We start from the raw sequence: 27,077 nt of genomic DNA, 5'->3' as shown, positions 1-27,077 counted from the left end.
CTTCTTCTTTGGTGTCTTCTTGGCTTTTGGTTTGGCTGCCTTCTTTTTGGCTGGTGACTTGGCTGCTGGCTTCTTTGGCTTGGCTGCTTTCTTTGCTGCTGGTTTTTTTGCTTTTGGTTTGGCCGCCTTTTTCTCTCCAGCTGGTTTCTTTGCTGCTGGCTTCTTTTTCTTGGGTGTGGTCTTTGCCTTCTTAGGCTTGGCGGCCTTAGGTTTGGCTGCTTTTTTGCCTTTGCTGGCTTCTTTTTAACCACTTTAGCCTCTCCAATTCTGAAAGAGCCGGATGCTCCAGTTCCCTTGGACTGCTTCAAACTGTTGTTCTTAACTCCGGCTCTGAGTGCAAGTTTTAAATGAGCATTTACTGACTTGGCATCTTTTCCGACGTTGAAGTTGGCCATGATGTACTTCAGAATTGCTTGCCTTGAGGAACCTCCACGTTCTTTCAAAGCGGCGATGGCTTTTCCAATCATCTCGCTGTATTTAGGATGTGCGGAAGGCTTCTTTGGCTTGGCTGCTGCCTTTTTCTTTGGTGATTTAGCTGGTGCTACTGCTGGTGCTGCTGTTGCGTCTGCCATTTTGAATGATTCAAAATATTATCCTTTACGAAGTTTATACTACGAATAACGATTTGAAAATAACGCCATTCCAGGCCTCGTTTATTTATAACAGACGAACGCGGACCTCGACGAAGACACCCTTAAAAATAACTTGTAAAATCCATTACGCGATCTCGGTAAAATGATTATGTGCTTCTTCGAAGACTTTTATGATAATTTATAGTATAATTCTATCAAAAACATTCACATATAGCATACCAAATTGCTCAACAGTCATTAATCTTGCATGTTAGATAAACTGTGTATTTTTCGATGTACACAGTAAAAAGATATTAATAGTTAAAGTAGAACCGACTGAATTGTCTTCGCAGGTATGTTGACAGAAAATTTACGAGTTTTTCTCATTACACAAATATTCTATCGTCGTAAAATTGTACAGCGGAAGAAAAATCATTTCTCTCTAGGTTTCTTTCCGTTTTTATTCACTGGAAGCATGTTCCTCCTCGTAATAAGTTTGTTTCCAGCTAGAGGGAAACACACAAAAAGTTCACGCGCCATTGTTTAATTGCAGATTTTTACTAAAACTTCAAATAACATTTTTATTCAACCCGAGCGAAATTTCGCAAACATTCAAGATTCGAATGAACAAACCCAATATCTAGAATACGAATTTGAAACATCTTTTTATTTAATTTAGCGTTGGGAACTTTTCAGAGAGCGACTTTGTTTTCAGTGGATCTCAGGCACTGAACAACTGTTCTGTATGATGCACATTCGCTTTTATTTCCATTTTCATGTACAATTTGCGCACTTTCAAGTCAAAAACTCGAATATGTCTTATAGAATATACCATATTTTTCAACAAAATATATTTAATTAATTTATTATCAATAACCGATGATCAGAGCTCAAAGTGGCCTGGCCGCCTGAAAGTTTCGATACAAACAAAAACAAAAACAAAACACGAAGATTTTTGTAGTTTTATAATTCGAAAGTGGTACATATCATTTGTATCTTAATGGACAATTACAAAAGTTCATTTATTTCCCCTCAAAAAGGGGAATGTGTGTCACAGTGAAGACTCTAGCTATACATATGCATTATACCTATATAAGCTATGCAAGTGAACCCAGAACCGGTAACGGGTGAAGCAGCATCCCGTGACACGGACGATTAAAAAGAGACGGAAGGACAAAAACACATCAGTGTGAACCATTGGACTTTGGGCAAAACATTTTCCCACTGTATTGAACTAAACCGCCAGCCCCTCCCCCTTTTTCCAAAAAAACAAAATCCGGAGAAAAAAGGGGGGATATATAATAGGGTTCTCTTTTGAAGACATATTAGCATAGCGTTTAATGGATGTTAGTACAAGATGTAATATGCTGTGTGTGTGGTTTTCTTCTTCATTAAGGCCAAATAAAAAAAAGAATATGTGTGCTTCCTACTCCCTATCTACCTTATATTTTAAGCTTAGTCATAGCATACCTTAAAGATTTTTTTTTTTTTTATCATTTTCCAATAAGCACAGATTTTCTCAGTCTCCCATGTACGTATATACTAGTAGGCTATGTTTGTGTGTGTCGTTAAGGTGCTGTCATTTCAATATGAAAATAAGGAAGGAGATGTGGTATGATTGCCAATGAGACAACTATCCACCATAGTTCAAATGAAGTGGATGTAAGCAATTATAGACAACTGTATAGATGATCTTCAAAAATGAGAGAAAAAAACCTATACCGTGAACCTACAATTCACGCGATACCTGTTATCAGAGAAATAACTTTTTCTTACTTTTGTACCACTGTCCGTCCATCCATCCTTGTTTTTGTTCATCACAGTAGTCACATGTGACGTCACTGTATTGTTTCGGGTTGATTCACCTCGCGTGCTGTCGACAGATTAAAAAGACATAGCAAAGATACAGTCAAGTCGTCACACACTAAATAACAGAGAGAAAAAAGAAGAGAAAAATCACAGGACAACCATTTGAAAGAAACATAGAAACAAGTAGGTGCATTTATTTTATACACGAGTAAAACAAAGGTGAAATTCGAAAGGTAGAGAATAGTGAAATTTGCATAATAAATCGCAGGTAATAAAATGACAAAATAATTGCAGAACTGTTAAATGTTGAACAAAAACCTCCGTACTTTAGAGTTTCCTTCTAAATTTTAATACACAATATTATTGTAGTAATTTTGACAAATAATAAATAAAAAAATAAATATATAACAGACAAACGTCACTGCATTCATTTGCTACTAATCTGATTTTGACGATACGTTATACATCTTTTGTATTGTGTACATTTTAACAGTTTATTTATATAGTACTGAAAAAAAGTACTGAGTTTAATTTCAGAGTTACCTCCCCATTGACTAGTTGATATGAAATAGTGAGCCAACCTTTGACTTTGCATACGTGTAGAAAAAGTCCAACTAAAAATGTCAGTCAAGTTGAACACGAAGAAGAAGAGAGAAATGGAAAAACTCATATAATGACAAAAATGATTTTTCGGTTGAAGGTTAGCTGTGTGATTTTGACCCCCTTCCCCCTAAAAAAAGAGCACAATAAAACCCTAGCATGACTTCCTATTCGTAGATTGTCATTCTAACGAAAACTGATTAGAAAAAGTTTTATTCAGTTCTAACAAGTGCGTGAAAATACACTGATATAACTTTAATGGTGCCTAACTACACAAAAAATATCCAAAACAACAGCTGCATATTTAGGTGTTAGAAATAGTATAGTCATAAGGAGTGAAATAAAACAAACAATGGAAATAATTTGACCAAAAAAATATTTCAGAGACCAGTGCAAAGTTCAGAGAAAGTAGGGCTCAGCTAGATTTAGTTTGATAACTAATGTACAACAATTGTAGATTCTTTTTGAATAAATTGGGTAGCCCTTAAAAGGGCTTTTGGTGGCTGAATAGCCTCTGCAGACTGAAGTCTGGAACAGTTTACTTCTTCTTTGGTGTCTTCTTGGCTTTTGGTTTGGCTGCCTTCTTTTTGGCTGGTGACTTGGCTGCTGGCTTCTTTGGCTTGGCTGCTTTCTTTGCTGCTGGTTTTTTTGCTTTTGGTTTGGCCGCCTTTTTCTCTCCAGCTGGTTTCTTTGCTGCTGGCTTCTTTTTCTTGGGTGTGGTCTTTGCCTTCTTAGGCTTGGCGGCCTTAGGTTTGGCTGCTTTTTTTGCCTTTGCTGGCTTCTTTTTAACCACTTTAGCCTCTCCAATTCTGAAAGAGCCGGATGCTCCAGTTCCCTTGGACTGCTTCAAACTGTTGTTCTTAACTCCGGCTCTGAGTGCAAGTTTTAAATGAGCATTTACTGACTTGGCATCTTTTCCGACGTTGAAGTTGGCCATGATGTACTTCAGAATTGCTTGCCTTGAGGAACCTCCACGTTCTTTCAAAGCGGCGATGGCTTTTCCAATCATCTCGCTGTATTTAGGATGTGCGGAAGGCTTCTTTGGCTTGGCTGCTGCCTTTTTCTTTGGTGATTTAGCTGGTGCTACTGCTGGTGCTGCTGTTGCGTCTGCCATTTTGAATGATTCAAAATATTATCCTTTACGAAGTTTATACTACGAATAACGATTTGAAAATAACGCCATTCCAGGCCTCGTTTATTTATAACAGACGAACGCGGACCTCGACGAAGACACCCTTAAAAATAACTTGTAAAATCCATTACGCGATCTCGGTAAAATGATTATGTGCTTCTTCGAAGACTTTTATGATAATTTATAGTATAATTCTATCAAAAACATTCACATATAGCATACCAAATTGCTCAACAGTCATTAATCTTGCATGTTAGATAAACTGTGTATTTTTCGATGTACACAGTAAAAAGATATTAATAGTTAAAGTAGAACCGACTGAATTGTCTTCGCAGGTATGTTGACAGAAAATTTACGAGTTTTTCTCATTACACAAATATTCTATCGTCGTAAAATTGTACAGCGGAAGAAAAATCATTTCTCTCTAGGTTTCTTTCCGTTTTTATTCACTGGAAGCATGTTCCTCCTCGTAATAAGTTTGTTTCCAGCTAGAGGGAAACACACAAAAAGTTCACGCGCCATTGTTTAATTGCAGATTTTTACTAAAACTTCAAATAACATTTTTATTCAACCCGAGCGAAATTTCGCAAACATTCAAGATTCGAATGAACAAACCCAATATCTAGAATACGAATTTGAAACATCTTTTTATTTAATTTAGCGTTGGGAACTTTTCAGAGAGCGACTTTGTTTTCAGTGGATCTCAGGCACTGAACAACTGTTCTGTATGATGCACATTCGCTTTTATTTCCATTTTCATGTACAATTTGCGCACTTTCAAGTCAAAAACTCGAATATGTCTTATAGAATATACCATATTTTTCAACAAAATATATTTAATTAATTTTATTATCAATAACCGATGATCAGAGCTCAAAGTGGCCTGGCCGCCTGAAAGTTTCGATACAAACAAAAACAAAAACAAAACACGAAGATTTTTGTAGTTTTATAATTCGAAAGTGGTACATATCATTTGTATCTTAATGGACAATTACAAAAGTTCATTTATTTCCCCTCAAAAAGGGGAATGTGTGTCACAGTGAAGACTCTAGCTATACATATGCATTATACCTATATAAGCTATGCAAGTGAACCCAGAACCGGTAACGGGTGAAGCAGCATCCCGTGACACGGACGATTAAAAAGAGACGGAAGGACAAAAACACATCAGTGTGAACCATTGGACTTTGGGCAAAACATTTTCCCACTGTATTGAACTAAACCGCCAGCCCCTCCCCCTTTTTCCAAAAAAACAAAATCCGGAGAAAAAAGGGGGGATATATAATAGGGTTCTCTTTTGAAGACATATTAGCATAGCGTTTAATGGATGTTAGTACAAGATGTAATATGCTGTGTGTGTGGTTTTCTTCTTCATTAAGGCCAAATAAAAAAAAGAATATGTGTGCTTCCTACTCCCTATCTACCTTATATTTTAAGCTTAGTCATAGCATACCTTAAAGATTTTTTTTTTTTTTATCATTTTCCAATAAGCACAGATTTTCTCAGTCTCCCATGTACGTATATACTAGTAGGCTATGTTTGTGTGTGTCGTTAAGGTGCTGTCATTTCAATATGAAAATAAGGAAGGAGATGTGGTATGATTGCCAATGAGACAACTATCCACCATAGTTCAAATGAAGTGGATGTAAGCAATTATAGACAACTGTATAGATGATCTTCAAAAATGAGAGAAAAAAACCTATACCGTGAACCTACAATTCACGCGATACCTGTTATCAGAGAAATAACTTTTTCTTACTTTTGTACCACTGTCCGTCCATCCATCCTTGTTTTTGTTCATCACAGTAGTCACATGTGACGTCACTGTATTGTTTCGGGTTGATTCACCTCGCGTGCTGTCGACAGATTAAAAAGACATAGCAAAGATACAGTCAAGTCGTCACACACTAAATAACAGAGAGAAAAAAGAAGAGAAAAATCACAGGACAACCATTTGAAAGAAACATAGAAACAAGTAGGTGCATTTATTTTATACACGAGTAAAACAAAGGTGAAATTCGAAAGGTAGAGAATAGTGAAATTTGCATAATAAATCGCAGGTAATAAAATGACAAAATAATTGCAGAACTGTTAAATGTTGAACAAAAACCTCCGTACTTTAGAGTTTCCTTCTAAATTTTAATACACAATATTATTGTAGTAATTTTGACAAATAATAAATAAAAAAATAAATATATAACAGACAAACGTCACTGCATTCATTTGCTACTAATCTGATTTTGACGATACGTTATACATCTTTTGTATTGTGTACATTTTAACAGTTTATTTATATAGTACTGAAAAAAAGTACTGAGTTTAATTTCAGAGTTACCTCCCCATTGACTAGTTGATATGAAATAGTGAGCCAACCTTTGACTTTGCATACGTGTAGAAAAAGTCCAACTAAAAATGTCAGTCAAGTTGAACACGAAGAAGAAGAGAGAAATGGAAAAACTCATATAATGACAAAAATGATTTTTCGGTTGAAGGTTAGCTGTGTGATTTTGACCCCCTTCCCCCTAAAAAAAGAGCACAATAAAACCCTAGCATGACTTCCTATTTTCGTAGATTGTCATTCTAACGAAAACTGATTAGAAAAAGTTTTATTCAGTTCTAACAAGTGCGTGAAAATACACTGATATAACTTTAATGGTGCCTAACTACACAAAAAATATCCAAAACAACAGCTGCATATTTAGGTGTTAGAAATAGTATAGTCATAAGGAGTGAAATAAAACAAACAATGGAAATAATTTGACCAAAAAAATATTTCAGAGACCAGTGCAAAGTTCAGAGAAAGTAGGGCTCAGCTAGATTTAGTTTGATAACTAATGTACAACAATTGTAGATTCTTTTTGAATAAATTGGGTAGCCCTTAAAAGGGCTTTTGGTGGCTGAATAGCCTCTGCAGACTGAAGTCTGGAACAGTTTACTTCTTCTTTGGTGTCTTCTTGGCTTTTGGTTTGGCTGCCTTCTTTTTGGCTGGTGACTTGGCTGCTGGCTTCTTTGGCTTGGCTGCTTTCTTTGCTGCTGGTTTTTTTGCTTTTGGTTTGGCCGCCTTTTTCTCTCCAGCTGGTTTCTTTGCTGCTGGCTTCTTTTTCTTGGGTGTGGTCTTTGCCTTCTTAGGCTTGGCGGCCTTAGGTTTGGCTGCTTTTTTTGCCTTTGCTGGCTTCTTTTTAACCACTTTAGCCTCTCCAATTCTGAAAGAGCCGGATGCTCCAGTTCCCTTGGACTGCTTCAAACTGTTGTTCTTAACTCCGGCTCTGAGTGCAAGTTTTAAATGAGCATTTACTGACTTGGCATCTTTTCCGACGTTGAAGTTGGCCATGATGTACTTCAGAATTGCTTGCCTTGAGGAACCTCCACGTTCTTTCAAAGCGGCGATGGCTTTTCCAATCATCTCGCTGTATTTAGGATGTGCGGAAGGCTTCTTTGGCTTGGCTGCTGCCTTTTTCTTTGGTGATTTAGCTGGTGCTACTGCTGGTGCTGCTGTTGCGTCTGCCATTTTGAATGATTCAAAATATTATCCTTTACGAAGTTTATACTACGAATAACGATTTGAAAATAACGCCATTCCAGGCCTCGTTTATTTATAACAGACGAACGCGGACCTCGACGAAGACACCCTTAAAAATAACTTGTAAAATCCATTACGCGATCTCGGTAAAATGATTATGTGCTTCTTCGAAGACTTTTATGATAATTTATAGTATAATTCTATCAAAAACATTCACATATAGCATACCAAATTGCTCAACAGTCATTAATCTTGCATGTTAGATAAACTGTGTATTTTTCGATGTACACAGTAAAAAGATATTAATAGTTAAAGTAGAACCGACTGAATTGTCTTCGCAGGTATGTTGACAGAAAATTTACGAGTTTTTCTCATTACACAAATATTCTATCGTCGTAAAATTGTACAGCGGAAGAAAAATCATTTCTCTCTAGGTTTCTTTCCGTTTTTATTCACTGGAAGCATGTTCCTCCTCGTAATAAGTTTGTTTCCAGCTAGAGGGAAACACACAAAAAGTTCACGCGCCATTGTTTAATTGCAGATTTTTACTAAAACTTCAAATAACATTTTTATTCAACCCGAGCGAAATTTCGCAAACATTCAAGATTCGAATGAACAAACCCAATATCTAGAATACGAATTTGAAACATCTTTTTATTTAATTTAGCGTTGGGAACTTTTCAGAGAGCGACTTTGTTTTCAGTGGATCTCAGGCACTGAACAACTGTTCTGTATGATGCACATTCGCTTTTATTTCCATTTTCATGTACAATTTGCGCACTTTCAAGTCAAAAACTCGAATATGTCTTATAGAATATACCATATTTTTCAACAAAATATATTTAATTAATTTTATTATCAATAACCGATGATCAGAGCTCAAAGTGGCCTGGCCGCCTGAAAGTTTCGATACAAACAAAAACAAAAACAAAACACGAAGATTTTTGTAGTTTTATAATTCGAAAGTGGTACATATCATTTGTATCTTAATGGACAATTACAAAAGTTCATTTATTTCCCCTCAAAAAGGGGAATGTGTGTCACAGTGAAGACTCTAGCTATACATATGCATTATACCTATATAAGCTATGCAAGTGAACCCAGAACCGGTAACGGGTGAAGCAGCATCCCGTGACACGGACGATTAAAAAGAGACGGAAGGACAAAAACACATCAGTGTGAACCATTGGACTTTGGGCAAAACATTTTCCCACTGTATTGAACTAAACCGCCAGCCCCTCCCCCTTTTTCCAAAAAAACAAAATCCGGAGAAAAAAGGGGGGATATATAATAGGGTTCTCTTTTGAAGACATATTAGCATAGCGTTTAATGGATGTTAGTACAAGATGTAATATGCTGTGTGTGTGGTTTTCTTCTTCATTAAGGCCAAATAAAAAAAAGAATATGTGTGCTTCCTACTCCCTATCTACCTTATATTTTAAGCTTAGTCATAGCATACCTTAAAGATTTTTTTTTTTTTTATCATTTTCCAATAAGCACAGATTTTCTCAGTCTCCCATGTACGTATATACTAGTAGGCTATGTTTGTGTGTGTCGTTAAGGTGCTGTCATTTCAATATGAAAATAAGGAAGGAGATGTGGTATGATTGCCAATGAGACAACTATCCACCATAGTTCAAATGAAGTGGATGTAAGCAATTATAGACAACTGTATAGATGATCTTCAAAAATGAGAGAAAAAAACCTATACCGTGAACCTACAATTCACGCGATACCTGTTATCAGAGAAATAACTTTTTCTTACTTTTGTACCACTGTCCGTCCATCCATCCTTGTTTTTGTTCATCACAGTAGTCACATGTGACGTCACTGTATTGTTTCGGGTTGATTCACCTCGCGTGCTGTCGACAGATTAAAAAGACATAGCAAAGATACAGTCAAGTCGTCACACACTAAATAACAGAGAGAAAAAAGAAGAGAAAAATCACAGGACAACCATTTGAAAGAAACATAGAAACAAGTAGGTGCATTTATTTTATACACGAGTAAAACAAAGGTGAAATTCGAAAGGTAGAGAATAGTGAAATTTGCATAATAAATCGCAGGTAATAAAATGACAAAATAATTGCAGAACTGTTAAATGTTGAACAAAAACCTCCGTACTTTAGAGTTTCCTTCTAAATTTTAATACACAATATTATTGTAGTAATTTTGACAAATAATAAATAAAAAAATAAATATATAACAGACAAACGTCACTGCATTCATTTGCTACTAATCTGATTTTGACGATACGTTATACATCTTTTGTATTGTGTACATTTTAACAGTTTATTTATATAGTACTGAAAAAAAGTACTGAGTTTAATTTCAGAGTTACCTCCCCATTGACTAGTTGATATGAAATAGTGAGCCAACCTTTGACTTTGCATACGTGTAGAAAAAGTCCAACTAAAAATGTCAGTCAAGTTGAACACGAAGAAGAAGAGAGAAATGGAAAAACTCATATAATGACAAAAATGATTTTTCGGTTGAAGGTTAGCTGTGTGATTTTGACCCCCTTCCCCCTAAAAAAAGAGCACAATAAAACCCTAGCATGACTTCCTATTTTCGTAGATTGTCATTCTAACGAAAACTGATTAGAAAAAGTTTTATTCAGTTCTAACAAGTGCGTGAAAATACACTGATATAACTTTAATGGTGCCTAACTACACAAAAAATATCCAAAACAACAGCTGCATATTTAGGTGTTAGAAATAGTATAGTCATAAGGAGTGAAATAAAACAAACAATGGAAATAATTTGACCAAAAAAATATTTCAGAGACCAGTGCAAAGTTCAGAGAAAGTAGGGCTCAGCTAGATTTAGTTTGATAACTAATGTACAACAATTGTAGATTCTTTTTGAATAAATTGGGTAGCCCTTAAAAGGGCTTTTGGTGGCTGAATAGCCTCTGCAGACTGAAGTCTGGAACAGTTTACTTCTTCTTTGGTGTCTTCTTGGCTTTTGGTTTGGCTGCCTTCTTTTTGGCTGGTGACTTGGCTGCTGGCTTCTTTGGCTTGGCTGCTTTCTTTGCTGCTGGTTTTTTTGCTTTTGGTTTGGCCGCCTTTTTCTCTCCAGCTGGTTTCTTTGCTGCTGGCTTCTTTTTCTTGGGTGTGGTCTTTGCCTTCTTAGGCTTGGCGGCCTTAGGTTTGGCTGCTTTTTTTGCCTTTGCTGGCTTCTTTTTAACCACTTTAGCCTCTCCAATTCTGAAAGAGCCGGATGCTCCAGTTCCCTTGGACTGCTTCAAACTGTTGTTCTTAACTCCGGCTCTGAGTGCAAGTTTTAAATGAGCATTTACTGACTTGGCATCTTTTCCGACGTTGAAGTTGGCCATGATGTACTTCAGAATTGCTTGCCTTGAGGAACCTCCACGTTCTTTCAAAGCGGCGATGGCTTTTCCAATCATCTCGCTGTATTTAGGATGTGCGGAAGGCTTCTTTGGCTTGGCTGCTGCCTTTTTCTTTGGTGATTTAGCTGGTGCTACTGCTGGTGCTGCTGTTGCGTCTGCCATTTTGAATGATTCAAAATATTATCCTTTACGAAGTTTATACTACGAATAACGATTTGAAAATAACGCCATTCCAGGCCTCGTTTATTTATAACAGACGAACGCGGACCTCGACGAAGACACCCTTAAAAATAACTTGTAAAATCCATTACGCGATCTCGGTAAAATGATTATGTGCTTCTTCGAAGACTTTTATGATAATTTATAGTATAATTCTATCAAAAACATTCACATATAGCATACCAAATTGCTCAACAGTCATTAATCTTGCATGTTAGATAAACTGTGTATTTTTCGATGTACACAGTAAAAAGATATTAATAGTTAAAGTAGAACCGACTGAATTGTCTTCGCAGGTATGTTGACAGAAAATTTACGAGTTTTTCTCATTACACAAATATTCTATCGTCGTAAAATTGTACAGCGGAAGAAAAATCATTTCTCTCTAGGTTTCTTTCCGTTTTTATTCACTGGAAGCATGTTCCTCCTCGTAATAAGTTTGTTTCCAGCTAGAGGGAAACACACAAAAAGTTCACGCGCCATTGTTTAATTGCAGATTTTTACTAAAACTTCAAATAACATTTTTATTCAACCCGAGCGAAATTTCGCAAACATTCAAGATTCGAATGAACAAACCCAATATCTAGAATACGAATTTGAAACATCTTTTTATTTAATTTAGCGTTGGGAACTTTTCAGAGAGCGACTTTGTTTTCAGTGGATCTCAGGCACTGAACAACTGTTCTGTATGATGCACATTCGCTTTTATTTCCATTTTCATGTACAATTTGCGCACTTTCAAGTCAAAAACTCGAATATGTCTTATAGAATATACCATATTTTTCAACAAAATATATTTAATTAATTTTATTATCAATAACCGATGATCAGAGCTCAAAGTGGCCTGGCCGCCTGAAAGTTTCGATACAAACAAAAACAAAAACAAAACACGAAGATTTTTGTAGTTTTATAATTCGAAAGTGGTACATATCATTTGTATCTTAATGGACAATTACAAAAGTTCATTTATTTCCCCTCAAAAAGGGGAATGTGTGTCACAGTGAAGACTCTAGCTATACATATGCATTATACCTATATAAGCTATGCAAGTGAACCCAGAACCGGTAACGGGTGAAGCAGCATCCCGTGACACGGACGATTAAAAAGAGACGGAAGGACAAAAACACATCAGTGTGAACCATTGGACTTTGGGCAAAACATTTTCCCACTGTATTGAACTAAACCGCCAGCCCCTCCCCCTTTTTCCAAAAAAACAAAATCCGGAGAAAAAAGGGGGGATATATAATAGGGTTCTCTTTTGAAGACATATTAGCATAGCGTTTAATGGATGTTAGTACAAGATGTAATATGCTGTGTGTGTGGTTTTCTTCTTCATTAAGGCCAAATAAAAAAAAGAATATGTGTGCTTCCTACTCCCTATCTACCTTATATTTTAAGCTTAGTCATAGCATACCTTAAAGATTTTTTTTTTTTTTATCATTTTCCAATAAGCACAGATTTTCTCAGTCTCCCATGTACGTATATACTAGTAGGCTATGTTTGTGTGTGTCGTTAAGGTGCTGTCATTTCAATATGAAAATAAGGAAGGAGATGTGGTATGATTGCCAATGAGACAACTATCCACCATAGTTCAAATGAAGTGGATGTAAGCAATTATAGACAACTGTATAGATGATCTTCAAAAATGAGAGAAAAAAACCTATACCGTGAACCTACAATTCACGCGATACCTGTTATCAGAGAAATAACTTTTTCTTACTTTTGTACCACTGTCCGTCCATCCATCCTTGTTTTTGTTCATCACAGTAGTCACATGTGACGTCACTGTATTGTTTCGGGTTGATTCACCTCGCGTGCTGTCGACAGATTAAAAAGACATAGCAAAGATACAGTCAAGTCGTCACACACTAAATAACAGAGAGAAAAAAGAAGAGAAAAATCACAGGACAACCATTTGAAAGAAACATAGAAACAAGTAGGTGCATTTATTTTATACACGAGTAAAACAAAGGTGAAATTCGAAAGGTAGAGAATAGTGAAATTTGCATAATAAATCGCAGGTAATAAAATGACAAAATAATTGCAGAACTGTTAAATGTTGAACAAAAACCTCCGTACTTTAGAGTTTCCTTCTAAATTTTAACACACAATATTATTGTAGTAATTTTGACAAATAATAAATAAAAAAATAAATATATAACAGACAAACGTCACTGCATTCATTTGCTACTAATCTGATTTTGACGATACGTTATACATCTTTTGTATTGTGTACATTTTAACAGTTTATTTATATAGTACTGAAAAAAAGTACTGAGTTTAATTTCAGAGTTACCTCCCCATTGACTAGTTGATATGAAATAGTGAGCCAACCTTTGACTTTGCATACGTGTAGAAAAAGTCCAACTAAAAATGTCAGTCAAGTTGAACACGAAGAAGAAGAGAGAAATGGAAAAACTCATATAATGACAAAAATGATTTTTCGGTTGAAGGTTAGCTGTGTGATTTTGACCCCCTTCCCCCTAAAAAAAGAGCACAATAAAACCCTAGCATGACTTCCTATTTTCGTAGATTGTCATTCTAACGAAAACTGATTAGAAAAAGTTTTATTCAGTTCTAACAAGTGCGTGAAAATACACTGATATAACTTTAATGGTGCCTAACTACACAAAAAATATCCAAAACAACAGCTGCATATTTAGGTGTTAGAAATAGTATAGTCATAAGGAGTGAAATAAAACAAACAATGGAAATAATTTGACCAAAAAAATATTTCAGAGACCAGTGCAAAGTTCAGAGAAAGTAGGGCTCAGCTAGATTTAGTTTGATAACTAATGTACAACAATTGTAGATTCTTTTTGAATAAATTGGGTAGCCCTTAAAAGGGCTTTTGGTGGCTGAATAGCCTCTGCAGACTGAAGTCTGGAACAGTTTACTTCTTCTTTGGTGTCTTCTTGGCTTTTGGTTTGGCTGCCTTCTTTTTGGCTGGTGACTTGGCTGCTGGCTTCTTTGGCTTGGCTGCTTTCTTTGCTGCTGGTTTTTTTGCTTTTGGTTTGGCCGCCTTTTTCTCTCCAGCTGGTTTCTTTGCTGCTGGCTTCTTTTTCTTGGGTGTGGTCTTTGCCTTCTTAGGCTTGGCGGCCTTAGGTTTGGCTGCTTTTTTTGCCTTTGCTGGCTTCTTTTTAACCACTTTAGCCTCTCCAATTCTGAAAGAGCCGGATGCTCCAGTTCCCTTGGACTGCTTCAAACTGTTGTTCTTAACTCCGGCTCTGAGTGCAAGTTTTAAATGAGCATTTACTGACTTGGCATCTTTTCCGACGTTGAAGTTGGCCATGATGTACTTCAGAATTGCTTGCCTTGAGGAACCTCCACGTTCTTTCAAAGCGGCGATGGCTTTTCCAATCATCTCGCTGTATTTAGGATGTGCGGAAGGCTTCTTTGGCTTGGCTGCTGCCTTTTTCTTTGGTGATTTAGCTGGTGCTACTGCTGGTGCTGCTGTTGCGTCTGCCATTTTGAATGATTCAAAATATTATCCTTTACGAAGTTTATACTACGAATAACGATTTGAAAATAACGCCATTCCAGGCCTCGTTTATTTATAACAGACGAACGCGGACCTCGACGAAGACACCCTTAAAAATAACTTGTAAAATCCATTACGCGATCTCGGTAAAATGATTATGTGCTTCTTCGAAGACTTTTATGATAATTTATAGTATAATTCTATCAAAAACATTCACATATAGCATACCAAATTGCTCAACAGTCATTAATCTTGCATGTTAGATAAACTGTGTATTTTTCGATGTACACAGTAAAAAGATATTAATAGTTAAAGTAGAACCGACTGAATTGTCTTCGCAGGTATGTTGACAGAAAATTTACGAGTTTTTCTCATTACACAAATATTCTATCGTCGTAAAATTGTACAGCGGAAGAAAAATCATTTCTCTCTAGGTTTCTTTCCGTTTTTATTCACTGGAAGCATGTTCCTCCTCGTAATAAGTTTGTTTCCAGCTAGAGGGAAACACACAAAAAGTTCACGCGCCATTGTTTAATTGCAGATTTTTACTAAAACTTCAAATAACATTTTTATTCAACCCGAGCGAAATTTCGCAAACATTCAAGATTCGAATGAACAAACCCAATATCTAGAATACGAATTTGAAACATCTTTTTATTTAATTTAGCGTTGGGAACTTTTCAGAGAGCGACTTTGTTTTCAGTGGATCTCAGGCACTGAACAACTGTTCTGTATGATGCACATTCGCTTTTATTTCCATTTTCATGTACAATTTGCGCACTTTCAAGTCAAAAACTCGAATATGTCTTATAGAATATACCATATTTTTCAACAAAATATATTTAATTAATTTTATTATCAATAACCGATGATCAGAGCTCAAAGTGGCCTGGCCGCCTGAAAGTTTCGATACAAACAAAAACAAAAACAAAACACGAAGATTTTTGTAGTTTTATAATTCGAAAGTGGTACATATCATTTGTATCTTAATGGACAATTACAAAAGTTCATTTATTTCCCCTCAAAAAGGGGAATGTGTGTCACAGTGAAGACTCTAGCTATACATATGCATTATACCTATATAAGCTATGCAAGTGAACCCAGAACCGGTAACGGGTGAAGCAGCATCCCGTGACACGGACGATTAAAAAGAGACGGAAGGACAAAAACACATCAGTGTGAACCATTGGACTTTGGGCAAAACATTTTCCCACTGTATTGAACTAAACCGCCAGCCCCTCCCCCTTTTTCCAAAAAAACAAAATCCGGAGAAAAAAGGGGGGATATATAATAGGGTTCTCTTTTGAAGACATATTAGCATAGCGTTTAATGGATGTTAGTACAAGATGTAATATGCTGTGTGTGTGGTTTTCTTCTTCATTAAGGCCAAATAAAAAAAAGAATATGTGTGCTTCCTACTCCCTATCTACCTTATATTTTAAGCTTAGTCATAGCATACCTTAAAGATTTTTTTTTTTTTTATCATTTTCCAATAAGCACAGATTTTCTCAGTCTCCCATGTACGTATATACTAGTAGGCTATGTTTGTGTGTGTCGTTAAGGTGCTGTCATTTCAATATGAAAATAAGGAAGGAGATGTGGTATGATTGCCAATGAGACAACTATCCACCATAGTTCAAATGAAGTGGATGTAAGCAATTATAGACAACTGTATAGATGATCTTCAAAAATGAGAGAAAAAAACCTATACCGTGAACCTACAATTCACGCGATACCTGTTATCAGAGAAATAACTTTTTCTTACTTTTGTACCACTGTCCGTCCATCCATCCTTGTTTTTGTTCATCACAGTAGTCACATGTGACGTCACTGTATTGTTTCGGGTTGATTCACCTCGCGTGCTGTCGACAGATTAAAAAGACATAGCAAAGATACAGTCAAGTCGTCACACACTAAATAACAGAGAGAAAAAAGAAGAGAAAAATCACAGGACAACCATTTGAAAGAAACATAGAAACAAGTAGGTGCATTTATTTTATACACGAGTAAAACAAAGGTGAAATTCGAAAGGTAGAGAATAGTGAAATTTGCATAATAAATCGCAGGTAATAAAATGACAAAATAATTGCAGAACTGTTAAATGTTGAACAAAAACCTCCGTACTTTAGAGTTTCCTTCTAAATTTTAATACACAATATTATTGTAGTAATTTTGACAAATAATAAATAAAAAAATAAATATATAACAGACAAACGTCACTGCATTCATTTGCTACTAATCTGATTTTGACGATACGTTATACATCTTTTGTATTGTGTACATTTTAACAGTTTATTTATATAGTACTGAAAAAAAGTACTGAGTTTAATTTCAGAGTTACCTCCCCATTGACTAGTTGATATGAAATAGTGAGCCAACCTTTGACTTTGCATACGTGTAGAAAAAGTCCAACTAAAAATGTCAGTCAAGTTGAACACGAAGAAGAAGAGAGAAATGGAAAAACTCATATAATGACAAAAATGATTTTTCGGTTGAAGGTTAGCTGTGTGATTTTGACCCCCTTCCCCCTAAAAAAAGAGCACAATAAAACCCTAGCATGACTTCCTATTTTCGTAGATTGTCATTCTAACGAAAACTGATTAGAAAAAGTTTTATTCAGTTCTAACAAGTGCGTGAAAATACACTGATATAACTTTAATGGTGCCTAACTACACAAAAAATATCCAAAACAACAGCTGCATATTTAGGTGTTAGAAATAGTATAGTCATAAGGAGTGAAATAAAACAAACAATGGAAATAATTTGACCAAAAAAATATTTCAGAGACCAGTGCAAAGTTCAGAGAAAGTAGGGCTCAGCTAGATTTAGTTTGATAACTAATGTACAACAATTGTAGATTCTTTTTGAATAAATTGGGTAGCCCTTAAAAGGGCTTTTGGTGGCTGAATAGCCTCTGCAGACTGAAGTCTGGAACAGTTTACTTCTTCTTTGGTGTCTTCTTGGCTTTTGGTTTGGCTGCCTTCTTTTTGGCTGGTGACTTGGCTGCTGGCTTCTTTGGCTTGGCTGCTTTCTTTGCTGCTGGTTTTTTTGCTTTTGGTTTGGCCGCCTTTTTCTCTCCAGCTGGTTTCTTTGCTGCTGGCTTCTTTTTCTTGGGTGTGGTCTTTGCCTTCTTAGGCTTGGCGGCCTTAGGTTTGGCTGCTTTTTTTGCCTTTGCTGGCTTCTTTTTAACCACTTTAGCCTCTCCAATTCTGAAAGAGCCGGATGCTCCAGTTCCCTTGGACTGCTTCAAACTGTTGTTCTTAACTCCGGCTCTGAGTGCAAGTTTTAAATGAGCATTTACTGACTTGGCATCTTTTCCGACGTTGAAGTTGGCCATGATGTACTTCAGAATTGCTTGCCTTGAGGAACCTCCACGTTCTTTCAAAGCGGCGATGGCTTTTCCAATCATCTCGCTGTATTTAGGATGTGCGGAAGGCTTCTTTGGCTTGGCTGCTGCCTTTTTCTTTGGTGATTTAGCTGGTGCTACTGCTGGTGCTGCTGTTGCGTCTGCCATTTTGAATGATTCAAAATATTATCCTTTACGAAGTTTATACTACGAATAACGATTTGAAAATAACGCCATTCCAGGCCTCGTTTATTTATAACAGACGAACGCGGACCTCGACGAAGACACCCTTAAAAATAACTTGTAAAATCCATTACGCGATCTCGGTAAAATGATTATGTGCTTCTTCGAAGACTTTTATGATAATTTATAGTATAATTCTATCAAAAACATTCACATATAGCATACCAAATTGCTCAACAGTCATTAATCTTGCATGTTAGATAAACTGTGTATTTTTCGATGTACACAGTAAAAAGATATTAATAGTTAAAGTAGAACCGACTGAATTGTCTTCGCAGGTATGTTGACAGAAAATTTACGAGTTTTTCTCATTACACAAATATTCTATCGTCGTAAAATTGTACAGCGGAAGAAAAATCATTTCTCTCTAGGTTTCTTTCCGTTTTTATTCACTGGAAGCATGTTCCTCCTCGTAATAAGTTTGTTTCCAGCTAGAGGGAAACACACAAAAAGTTCACGCGCCATTGTTTAATTGCAGATTTTTACTAAAACTTCAAATAACATTTTTATTCAACCCGAGCGAAATTTCGCAAACATTCAAGATTCGAATGAACAAACCCAATATCTAGAATACGAATTTGAAACATCTTTTTATTTAATTTAGCGTTGGGAACTTTTCAGAGAGCGACTTTGTTTTCAGTGGATCTCAGGCACTGAACAACTGTTCTGTATGATGCACATTCGCTTTTATTTCCATTTTCATGTACAATTTGCGCACTTTCAAGTCAAAAACTCGAATATGTCTTATAGAATATACCATATTTTTCAACAAAATATATTTAATTAATTTTATTATCAATAACCGATGATCAGAGCTCAAAGTGGCCTGGCCGCCTGAAAGTTTCGATACAAACAAAAACAAAAACAAAACACGAAGATTTTTGTAGTTTTATAATTCGAAAGTGGTACATATCATTTGTATCTTAATGGACAATTACAAAAGTTCATTTATTTCCCCTCAAAAAGGGGAATGTGTGTCACAGTGAAGACTCTAGCTATACATATGCATTATACCTATATAAGCTATGCAAGTGAACCCAGAACCGGTAACGGGTGAAGCAGCATCCCGTGACACGGACGATTAAAAAGAGACGGAAGGACAAAAACACATCAGTGTGAACCATTGGACTTTGGGCAAAACATTTTCCCACTGTATTGAACTAAACCGCCAGCCCCTCCCCCTTTTTCCAAAAAAACAAAATCCGGAGAAAAAAGGGGGGATATATAATAGGGTTCTCTTTTGAAGACATATTAGCATAGCGTTTAATGGATGTTAGTACAAGATGTAATATGCTGTGTGTGTGGTTTTCTTCTTCATTAAGGCCAAATAAAAAAAAGAATATGTGTGCTTCCTACTCCCTATCTACCTTATATTTTAAGCTTAGTCATAGCATACCTTAAAGATTTTTTTTTTTTTTATCATTTTCCAATAAGCACAGATTTTCTCAGTCTCCCATGTACGTATATACTAGTAGGCTATGTTTGTGTGTGTCGTTAAGGTGCTGTCATTTCAATATGAAAATAAGGAAGGAGATGTGGTATGATTGCCAATGAGACAACTATCCACCATAGTTCAAATGAAGTGGATGTAAGCAATTATAGACAACTGTATAGATGATCTTCAAAAATGAGAGAAAAAAACCTATACCGTGAACCTACAATTCACGCGATACCTGTTATCAGAGAAATAACTTTTTCTTACTTTTGTACCACTGTCCGTCCATCCATCCTTGTTTTTGTTCATCACAGTAGTCACATGTGACGTCACTGTATTGTTTCGGGTTGATTCACCTCGCGTGCTGTCGACAGATTAAAAAGACATAGCAAAGATACAGTCAAGTCGTCACACACTAAATAACAGAGAGAAAAAAGAAGAGAAAAATCACAGGACAACCATTTGAAAGAAACATAGAAACAAGTAGGTGCATTTATTTTATACACGAGTAAAACAAAGGTGAAATTCGAAAGGTAGAGAATAGTGAAATTTGCATAATAAATCGCAGGTAATAAAATGACAAAATAATTGCAGAACTGTTAAATGTTGAACAAAAACCTCCGTACTTTAGAGTTTCCTTCTAAATTTTAATACACAATATTATTGTAGTAATTTTGACAAATAATAAATAAAAAAATAAATATATAACAGACAAACGTCACTGCATTCATTTGCTACTAATCTGATTTTGACGATACGTTATACATCTTTTGTATTGTGTACATTTTAACAGTTTATTTATATAGTACTGAAAAAAAGTACTGAGTTTAATTTCAGAGTTACCTCCCCATTGACTAGTTGATATGAAATAGTGAGCCAACCTTTGACTTTGCATACGTGTAGAAAAAGTCCAACTAAAAATGTCAGTCAAGTTGAACACGAAGAAGAAGAGAGAAATGGAAAAACTCATATAATGACAAAAATGATTTTTCGGTTGAAGGTTAGCTGTGTGATTTTGACCCCCTTCCCCCTAAAAAAAGAGCACAATAAAACCCTAGCATGACTTCCTATTTTCGTAGATTGTCATTCTAACGAAAACTGATTAGAAAAAGTTTTATTCAGTTCTAACAAGTGCGTGAAAATACACTGATATAACTTTAATGGTGCCTAACTACACAAAAAATATCCAAAACAACAGCTGCATATTTAGGTGTTAGAAATAGTATAGTCATAAGGAGTGAAATAAAACAAACAATGGAAATAATTTGACCAAAAAAATATTTCAGAGACCAGTGCAAAGTTCAGAGAAAGTAGGGCTCAGCTAGATTTAGTTTGATAACTAATGTACAACAATTGTAGATTCTTTTTGAATAAATTGGGTAGCCCTTAAAAGGGCTTTTGGTGGCTGAATAGCCTCTGCAGACTGAAGTCTGGAACAGTTTACTTCTTCTTTGGTGTCTTCTTGGCTTTTGGTTTGGCTGCCTTCTTTTTGGCTGGTGACTTGGCTGCTGGCTTCTTTGGCTTGGCTGCTTTCTTTGCTGCTGGTTTTTTTGCTTTTGGTTTGGCCGCCTTTTTCTCTCCAGCTGGTTTCTTTGCTGCTGGCTTCTTTTTCTTGGGTGTGGTCTTTGCCTTCTTAGGCTTGGCGGCCTTAGGTTTGGCTGCTTTTTTTGCCTTTGCTGGCTTCTTTTTAACCACTTTAGCCTCTCCAATTCTGAAAGAGCCGGATGCTCCAGTTCCCTTGGACTGCTTCAAACTGTTGTTCTTAACTCCGGCTCTGAGTGCAAGTTTTAAATGAGCATTTACTGACTTGGCATCTTTTCCGACGTTGAAGTTGGCCATGATGTACTTCAGAATTGCTTGCCTTGAGGAACCTCCACGTTCTTTCAAAGCGGCGATGGCTTTTCCAATCATCTCGCTGTATTTAGGATGTGCGGAAGGCTTCTTTGGCTTGGCTGCTGCCTTTTTCTTTGGTGATTTAGCTGGTGCTACTGCTGGTGCTGCTGTTGCGTCTGCCATTTTGAATGATTCAAAATATTATCCTTTACGAAGTTTATACTACGAATAACGATTTGAAAATAACGCCATTCCAGGCCTCGTTTATTTATAACAGACGAACGCGGACCTCGACGAAGACACCCTTAAAAATAACTTGTAAAATCCATTACGCGATCTCGGTAAAATGATTATGTGCTTCTTCGAAGACTTTTATGATAATTTATAGTATAATTCTATCAAAAACATTCACATATAGCATACCAAATTGCTCAACAGTCATTAATCTTGCATGTTAGATAAACTGTGTATTTTTCGATGTACACAGTAAAAAGATATTAATAGTTAAAGTAGAACCGACTGAATTGTCTTCGCAGGTATGTTGACAGAAAATTTACGAGTTTTTCTCATTACACAAATATTCTATCGTCGTAAAATTGTACAGCGGAAGAAAAATCATTTCTCTCTAGGTTTCTTTCCGTTTTTATTCACTGGAAGCATGTTCCTCCTCGTAATAAGTTTGTTTCCAGCTAGAGGGAAACACACAAAAAGTTCACGCGCCATTGTTTAATTGCAGATTTTTACTAAAACTTCAAATAACATTTTTATTCAACCCGAGCGAAATTTCGCAAACATTCAAGATTCGAATGAACAAACCCAATATCTAGAATACGAATTTGAAACATCTTTTTATTTAATTTAGCGTTGGGAACTTTTCAGAGAGCGACTTTGTTTTCAGTGGATCTCAGGCACTGAACAACTGTTCTGTATGATGCACATTCGCTTTTATTTCCATTTTCATGTACAATTTGCGCACTTTCAAGTCAAAAACTCGAATATGTCTTATAGAATATACCATATTTTTCAACAAAATATATTTAATTAATTTTATTATCAATAACCGATGATCAGAGCTCAAAGTGGCCTGGCCGCCTGAAAGTTTCGATACAAACAAAAACAAAAACAAAACACGAAGATTTTTGTAGTTTTATAATTCGAAAGTGGTACATATCATTTGTATCTTAATGGACAATTACAAAAGTTCATTTATTTCCCCTCAAAAAGGGGAATGTGTGTCACAGTGAAGACTCTAGCTATACATATGCATTATACCTATATAAGCTATGCAAGTGAACCCAGAACCGGTAACGGGTGAAGCAGCATCCCGTGACACGGACGATTAAAAAGAGACGGAAGGACAAAAACACATCAGTGTGAACCATTGGACTTTGGGCAAAACATTTTCCCACTGTATTGAACTAAACCGCCAGCCCCTCCCCCTTTTTCCAAAAAAACAAAATCCGGAGAAAAAAGGGGGGATATATAATAGGGTTCTCTTTTGAAGACATATTAGCATAGCGTTTAATGGATGTTAGTACAAGATGTAATATGCTGTGTGTGTGGTTTTCTTCTTCATTAAGGCCAAATAAAAAAAAGAATATGTGTGCTTCCTACTCCCTATCTACCTTATATTTTAAGCTTAGTCATAGCATACCTTAAAGATTTTTTTTTTTTTTATCATTTTCCAATAAGCACAGATTTTCTCAGTCTCCCATGTACGTATATACTAGTAGGCTATGTTTGTGTGTGTCGTTAAGGTGCTGTCATTTCAATATGAAAATAAGGAAGGAGATGTGGTATGATTGCCAATGAGACAACTATCCACCATAGTTCAAATGAAGTGGATGTAAGCAATTATAGACAACTGTATAGATGATCTTCAAAAATGAGAGAAAAAAACCTATACCGTGAACCTACAATTCACGCGATACCTGTTATCAGAGAAATAACTTTTTCTTACTTTTGTACCACTGTCCGTCCATCCATCCTTGTTTTTGTTCATCACAGTAGTCACATGTGACGTCACTGTATTGTTTCGGGTTGATTCACCTCGCGTGCTGTCGACAGATTAAAAAGACATAGCAAAGATACAGTCAAGTCGTCACACACTAAATAACAGAGAGAAAAAAGAAGAGAAAAATCACAGGACAACCATTTGAAAGAAACATAGAAACAAGTAGGTGCATTTATTTTATACACGAGTAAAACAAAGGTGAAATTCGAAAGGTAGAGAATAGTGAAATTTGCATAATAAATCGCAGGTAATAAAATGACAAAATAATTGCAGAACTGTTAAATGTTGAACAAAAACCTCCGTACTTTAGAGTTTCCTTCTAAATTTTAATACACAATATTATTGTAGTAATTTTGACAAATAATAAATAAAAAAATAAATATATAACAGACAAACGTCACTGCATTCATTTGCTACTAATCTGATTTTGACGATACGTTATACATCTTTTGTATTGTGTACATTTTAACAGTTTATTTATATAGTACTGAAAAAAAGTACTGAGTTTAATTTCAGAGTTACCTCCCCATTGACTAGTTGATATGAAATAGTGAGCCAACCTTTGACTTTGCATACGTGTAGAAAAAGTCCAACTAAAAATGTCAGTCAAGTTGAACACGAAGAAGAAGAGAGAAATGGAAAAACTCATATAATGACAAAAATGATTTTTCGGTTGAAGGTTAGCTGTGTGATTTTGACCCCCTTCCCCCTAAAAAAAGAGCACAATAAAACCCTAGCATGACTTCCTATTTTCGTAGATTGTCATTCTAACGAAAACTGATTAGAAAAAGTTTTATTCAGTTCTAACAAGTGCGTGAAAATACACTGATATAACTTTAATGGTGCCTAACTACACAAAAAATATCCAAAACAACAGCTGCATATTTAGGTGTTAGAAATAGTATAGTCATAAGGAGTGAAATAAAACAAACAATGGAAATAATTTGACCAAAAAAATATTTCAGAGACCAGTGCAAAGTTCAGAGAAAGTAGGGCTCAGCTAGATTTAGTTTGATAACTAATGTACAACAATTGTAGATTCTTTTTGAATAAATTGGGTAGCCCTTAAAAGGGCTTTTGGTGGCTGAATAGCCTCTGCAGACTGAAGTCTGGAACAGTTTACTTCTTCTTTGGTGTCTTCTTGGCTTTTGGTTTGGCTGCCTTCTTTTTGGCTGGTGACTTGGCTGCTGGCTTCTTTGGCTTGGCTGCTTTCTTTGCTGCTGGTTTTTTTGCTTTTGGTTTGGCCGCCTTTTTCTCTCCAGCTGGTTTCTTTGCTGCTGGCTTCTTTTTCTTGGGTGTGGTCTTTGCCTTCTTAGGCTTGGCGGCCTTAGGTTTGGCTGCTTTTTTTGCCTTTGCTGGCTTCTTTTTAACCACTTTAGCCTCTCCAATTCTGAAAGAGCCGGATGCTCCAGTTCCCTTGGACTGCTTCAAACTGTTGTTCTTAACTCCGGCTCTGAGTGCAAGTTTTAAATGAGCATTTACTGACTTGGCATCTTTTCCGACGTTGAAGTTGGCCATGATGTACTTCAGAATTGCTTGCCTTGAGGAACCTCCACGTTCTTTCAAAGCGGCGATGGCTTTTCCAATCATCTCGCTGTATTTAGGATGTGCGGAAGGCTTCTTTGGCTTGGCTGCTGCCTTTTTCTTTGGTGATTTAGCTGGTGCTACTGCTGGTGCTGCTGTTGCGTCTGCCATTTTGAATGATTCAAAATATTATCCTTTACGAAGTTTATACTACGAATAACGATTTGAAAATAACGCCATTCCAGGCCTCGTTTATTTATAACAGACGAACGCGGACCTCGACGAAGACACCCTTAAAAATAACTTGTAAAATCCATTACGCGATCTCGGTAAAATGATTATGTGCTTCTTCGAAGACTTTTATGATAATTTATAGTATAATTCTATCAAAAACATTCACATATAGCATACCAAATTGCTCAACAGTCATTAATCTTGCATGTTAGATAAACTGTGTATTTTTCGATGTACACAGTAAAAAGATATTAATAGTTAAAGTAGAACCGACTGAATTGTCTTCGCAGGTATGTTGACAGAAAATTTACGAGTTTTTCTCATTACACAAATATTCTATCGTCGTAAAATTGTACAGCGGAAGAAAAATCATTTCTCTCTAGGTTTCTTTCCGTTTTTATTCACTGGAAGCATGTTCCTCCTCGTAATAAGTTTGTTTCCAGCTAGAGGGAAACACACAAAAAGTTCACGCGCCATTGTTTAATTGCAGATTTTTACTAAAACTTCAAATAACATTTTTATTCAACCCGAGCGAAATTTCGCAAACATTCAAGATTCGAATGAACAAACCCAATATCTAGAATACGAATTTGAAACATCTTTTTATTTAATTTAGCGTTGGGAACTTTTCAGAGAGCGACTTTGTTTTCAGTGGATCTCAGGCACTGAACAACTGTTCTGTATGATGCACATTCGCTTTTATTTCCATTTTCATGTACAATTTGCGCACTTTCAAGTCAAAAACTCGAATATGTCTTATAGAATATACCATATTTTTCAACAAAATATATTTAATTAATTTTATTATCAATAACCGATGATCAGAGCTCAAAGTGGCCTGGCCGCCTGAAAGTTTCGATACAAACAAAAACAAAAACAAAACACGAAGATTTTTGTAGTTTTATAATTCGAAAGTGGTACATATCATTTGTATCTTAATGGACAATTACAAAAGTTCATTTATTTCCCCTCAAAAAGGGGAATGTGTGTCACAGTGAAGACTCTAGCTATACATATGCATTATACCTATATAAGCTATGCAAGTGAACCCAGAACCGGTAACGGGTGAAGCAGCATCCCGTGACACGGACGATTAAAAAGAGACGGAAGGACAAAAACACATCAGTGTGAACCATTGGACTTTGGGCAAAACATTTTCCCACTGTATTGAACTAAACCGCCAGCCCCTCCCCCTTTTTCCAAAAAACAAAATCCGGAGAAAAAAGGGGGGATATATAATAGGGTTCTCTTTTGAAGACATATTAGCATAGCGTTTAATGGATGTTAGTACAAGATGTAATATGCTGTGTGTGTGGTTTTCTTCTTCATTAAGGCCAAATAAAAAAAAGAATATGTGTGCTTCCTACTCCCTATCTACCTTATATTTTAAGCTTAGTCATAGCATACCTTAAAGATTTTTTTTTTTTTTATCATTTTCCAATAAGCACAGATTTTCTCAGTCTCCCATGTACGTATATACTAGTAGGCTATGTTTGTGTGTGTCGTTAAGGTGCTGTCATTTCAATATGAAAATAAGGAAGGAGATGTGGTATGATTGCCAATGAGACAACTATCCACCATAGTTCAAATGAAGTGGATGTAAGCAATTATAGACAACTGTATAGATGATCTTCAAAAATGAGAGAAAAAAACCTATACCGTGAACCTACAATTCACGCGATACCTGTTATCAGAGAAATAACTTTTTCTTACTTTTGTACCACTGTCCGTCCATCCATCCTTGTTTTTGTTCATCACAGTAG

At 36.0% G+C, this 27,077-nt stretch overlaps 8 protein-coding genes across 8 annotated transcripts in view; all 8 read right to left on the bottom strand.

The window, feature by feature from the left end:
• Window positions 1-572, bottom strand: part of LOC134690279 (histone H1-delta-like) — an 851-nt gene extending 279 nt beyond the window's left edge. Inside the window, exon 1 of the mRNA XM_063550256.1 lies at window positions 228-572. Within this exon, the coding sequence (XP_063406326.1) occupies window positions 228-572 (345 nt within the window). The remainder of the gene's footprint in view (window positions 1-227) is intronic.
• Window positions 573-3,510: 2,938 nt separating this feature from the next.
• LOC134691640 (histone H1-delta-like) lies at window positions 3,511-4,095 on the bottom strand. Its single transcript, XM_063552200.1, has one exon. The coding sequence runs from the start codon at window positions 4,093-4,095 to the stop codon at window positions 3,520-3,522; it is 576 nt and encodes a 191-aa protein (XP_063408270.1). The 3' UTR covers window positions 3,511-3,519.
• Window positions 4,096-7,036: 2,941 nt separating this feature from the next.
• Window positions 7,037-7,621, bottom strand: LOC134691645 (histone H1-delta-like). The gene has a single exon (XM_063552204.1). It carries the CDS (start codon window positions 7,619-7,621, stop codon window positions 7,046-7,048), a length of 576 nt encoding a protein of 191 aa, XP_063408274.1. The 3' UTR covers window positions 7,037-7,045.
• Window positions 7,622-10,562: 2,941 nt separating this feature from the next.
• LOC134691639 (histone H1-delta-like) lies at window positions 10,563-11,147 on the bottom strand. Its single transcript, XM_063552199.1, has one exon. The coding sequence runs from the start codon at window positions 11,145-11,147 to the stop codon at window positions 10,572-10,574; it is 576 nt and encodes a 191-aa protein (XP_063408269.1). The 3' UTR covers window positions 10,563-10,571.
• Window positions 11,148-14,088: 2,941 nt separating this feature from the next.
• LOC134691641 (histone H1-delta-like) lies at window positions 14,089-14,673 on the bottom strand. The gene has a single exon (XM_063552201.1). It carries the CDS (start codon window positions 14,671-14,673, stop codon window positions 14,098-14,100), a length of 576 nt encoding a protein of 191 aa, XP_063408271.1. The 3' UTR covers window positions 14,089-14,097.
• A 2,941-nt stretch (window positions 14,674-17,614) lies between these two features.
• Window positions 17,615-18,199, bottom strand: LOC134691637 (histone H1-delta-like). The gene has a single exon (XM_063552197.1). It carries the CDS (start codon window positions 18,197-18,199, stop codon window positions 17,624-17,626), a length of 576 nt encoding a protein of 191 aa, XP_063408267.1. The 3' UTR covers window positions 17,615-17,623.
• A 2,941-nt stretch (window positions 18,200-21,140) lies between these two features.
• On the bottom strand, window positions 21,141-21,725 carry LOC134691644 (histone H1-delta-like). The gene has a single exon (XM_063552203.1). It carries the CDS (start codon window positions 21,723-21,725, stop codon window positions 21,150-21,152), a length of 576 nt encoding a protein of 191 aa, XP_063408273.1. The 3' UTR covers window positions 21,141-21,149.
• Window positions 21,726-24,666: 2,941 nt separating this feature from the next.
• LOC134691646 (histone H1-delta-like) lies at window positions 24,667-25,251 on the bottom strand. The gene has a single exon (XM_063552205.1). It carries the CDS (start codon window positions 25,249-25,251, stop codon window positions 24,676-24,678), a length of 576 nt encoding a protein of 191 aa, XP_063408275.1. The 3' UTR covers window positions 24,667-24,675.
• Between the last annotated feature and the right edge of the window lie 1,826 nt (window positions 25,252-27,077).

The sequence above is a fragment of the Mytilus trossulus genome, chromosome 11, assembly GCF_036588685.1.
Source record: "Mytilus trossulus isolate FHL-02 chromosome 11, PNRI_Mtr1.1.1.hap1, whole genome shotgun sequence".
NCBI lineage: Eukaryota > Metazoa > Mollusca > Bivalvia > Mytilida > Mytilidae > Mytilus > Mytilus trossulus.
Note: the sequence above shows the minus strand (reverse complement) of the source record. Positions and strands in the feature narration are given on the sequence as shown.

What these genes read in the sequence shown, in the direction of transcription:
- LOC134691640 (XM_063552200.1), bottom strand. Translation starts at nt 4,095, where the DNA reads ATGGCAGACGCAACAGCAGCACCAGCAGTAGCACCAGCTAAATCACCA.
- LOC134691645 (XM_063552204.1), bottom strand. Translation starts at nt 7,621, where the DNA reads ATGGCAGACGCAACAGCAGCACCAGCAGTAGCACCAGCTAAATCACCA.
- LOC134691639 (XM_063552199.1), bottom strand. Translation starts at nt 11,147, where the DNA reads ATGGCAGACGCAACAGCAGCACCAGCAGTAGCACCAGCTAAATCACCA.
- LOC134691641 (XM_063552201.1), bottom strand. Translation starts at nt 14,673, where the DNA reads ATGGCAGACGCAACAGCAGCACCAGCAGTAGCACCAGCTAAATCACCA.
- LOC134691637 (XM_063552197.1), bottom strand. Translation starts at nt 18,199, where the DNA reads ATGGCAGACGCAACAGCAGCACCAGCAGTAGCACCAGCTAAATCACCA.
- LOC134691644 (XM_063552203.1), bottom strand. Translation starts at nt 21,725, where the DNA reads ATGGCAGACGCAACAGCAGCACCAGCAGTAGCACCAGCTAAATCACCA.
- LOC134691646 (XM_063552205.1), bottom strand. Translation starts at nt 25,251, where the DNA reads ATGGCAGACGCAACAGCAGCACCAGCAGTAGCACCAGCTAAATCACCA.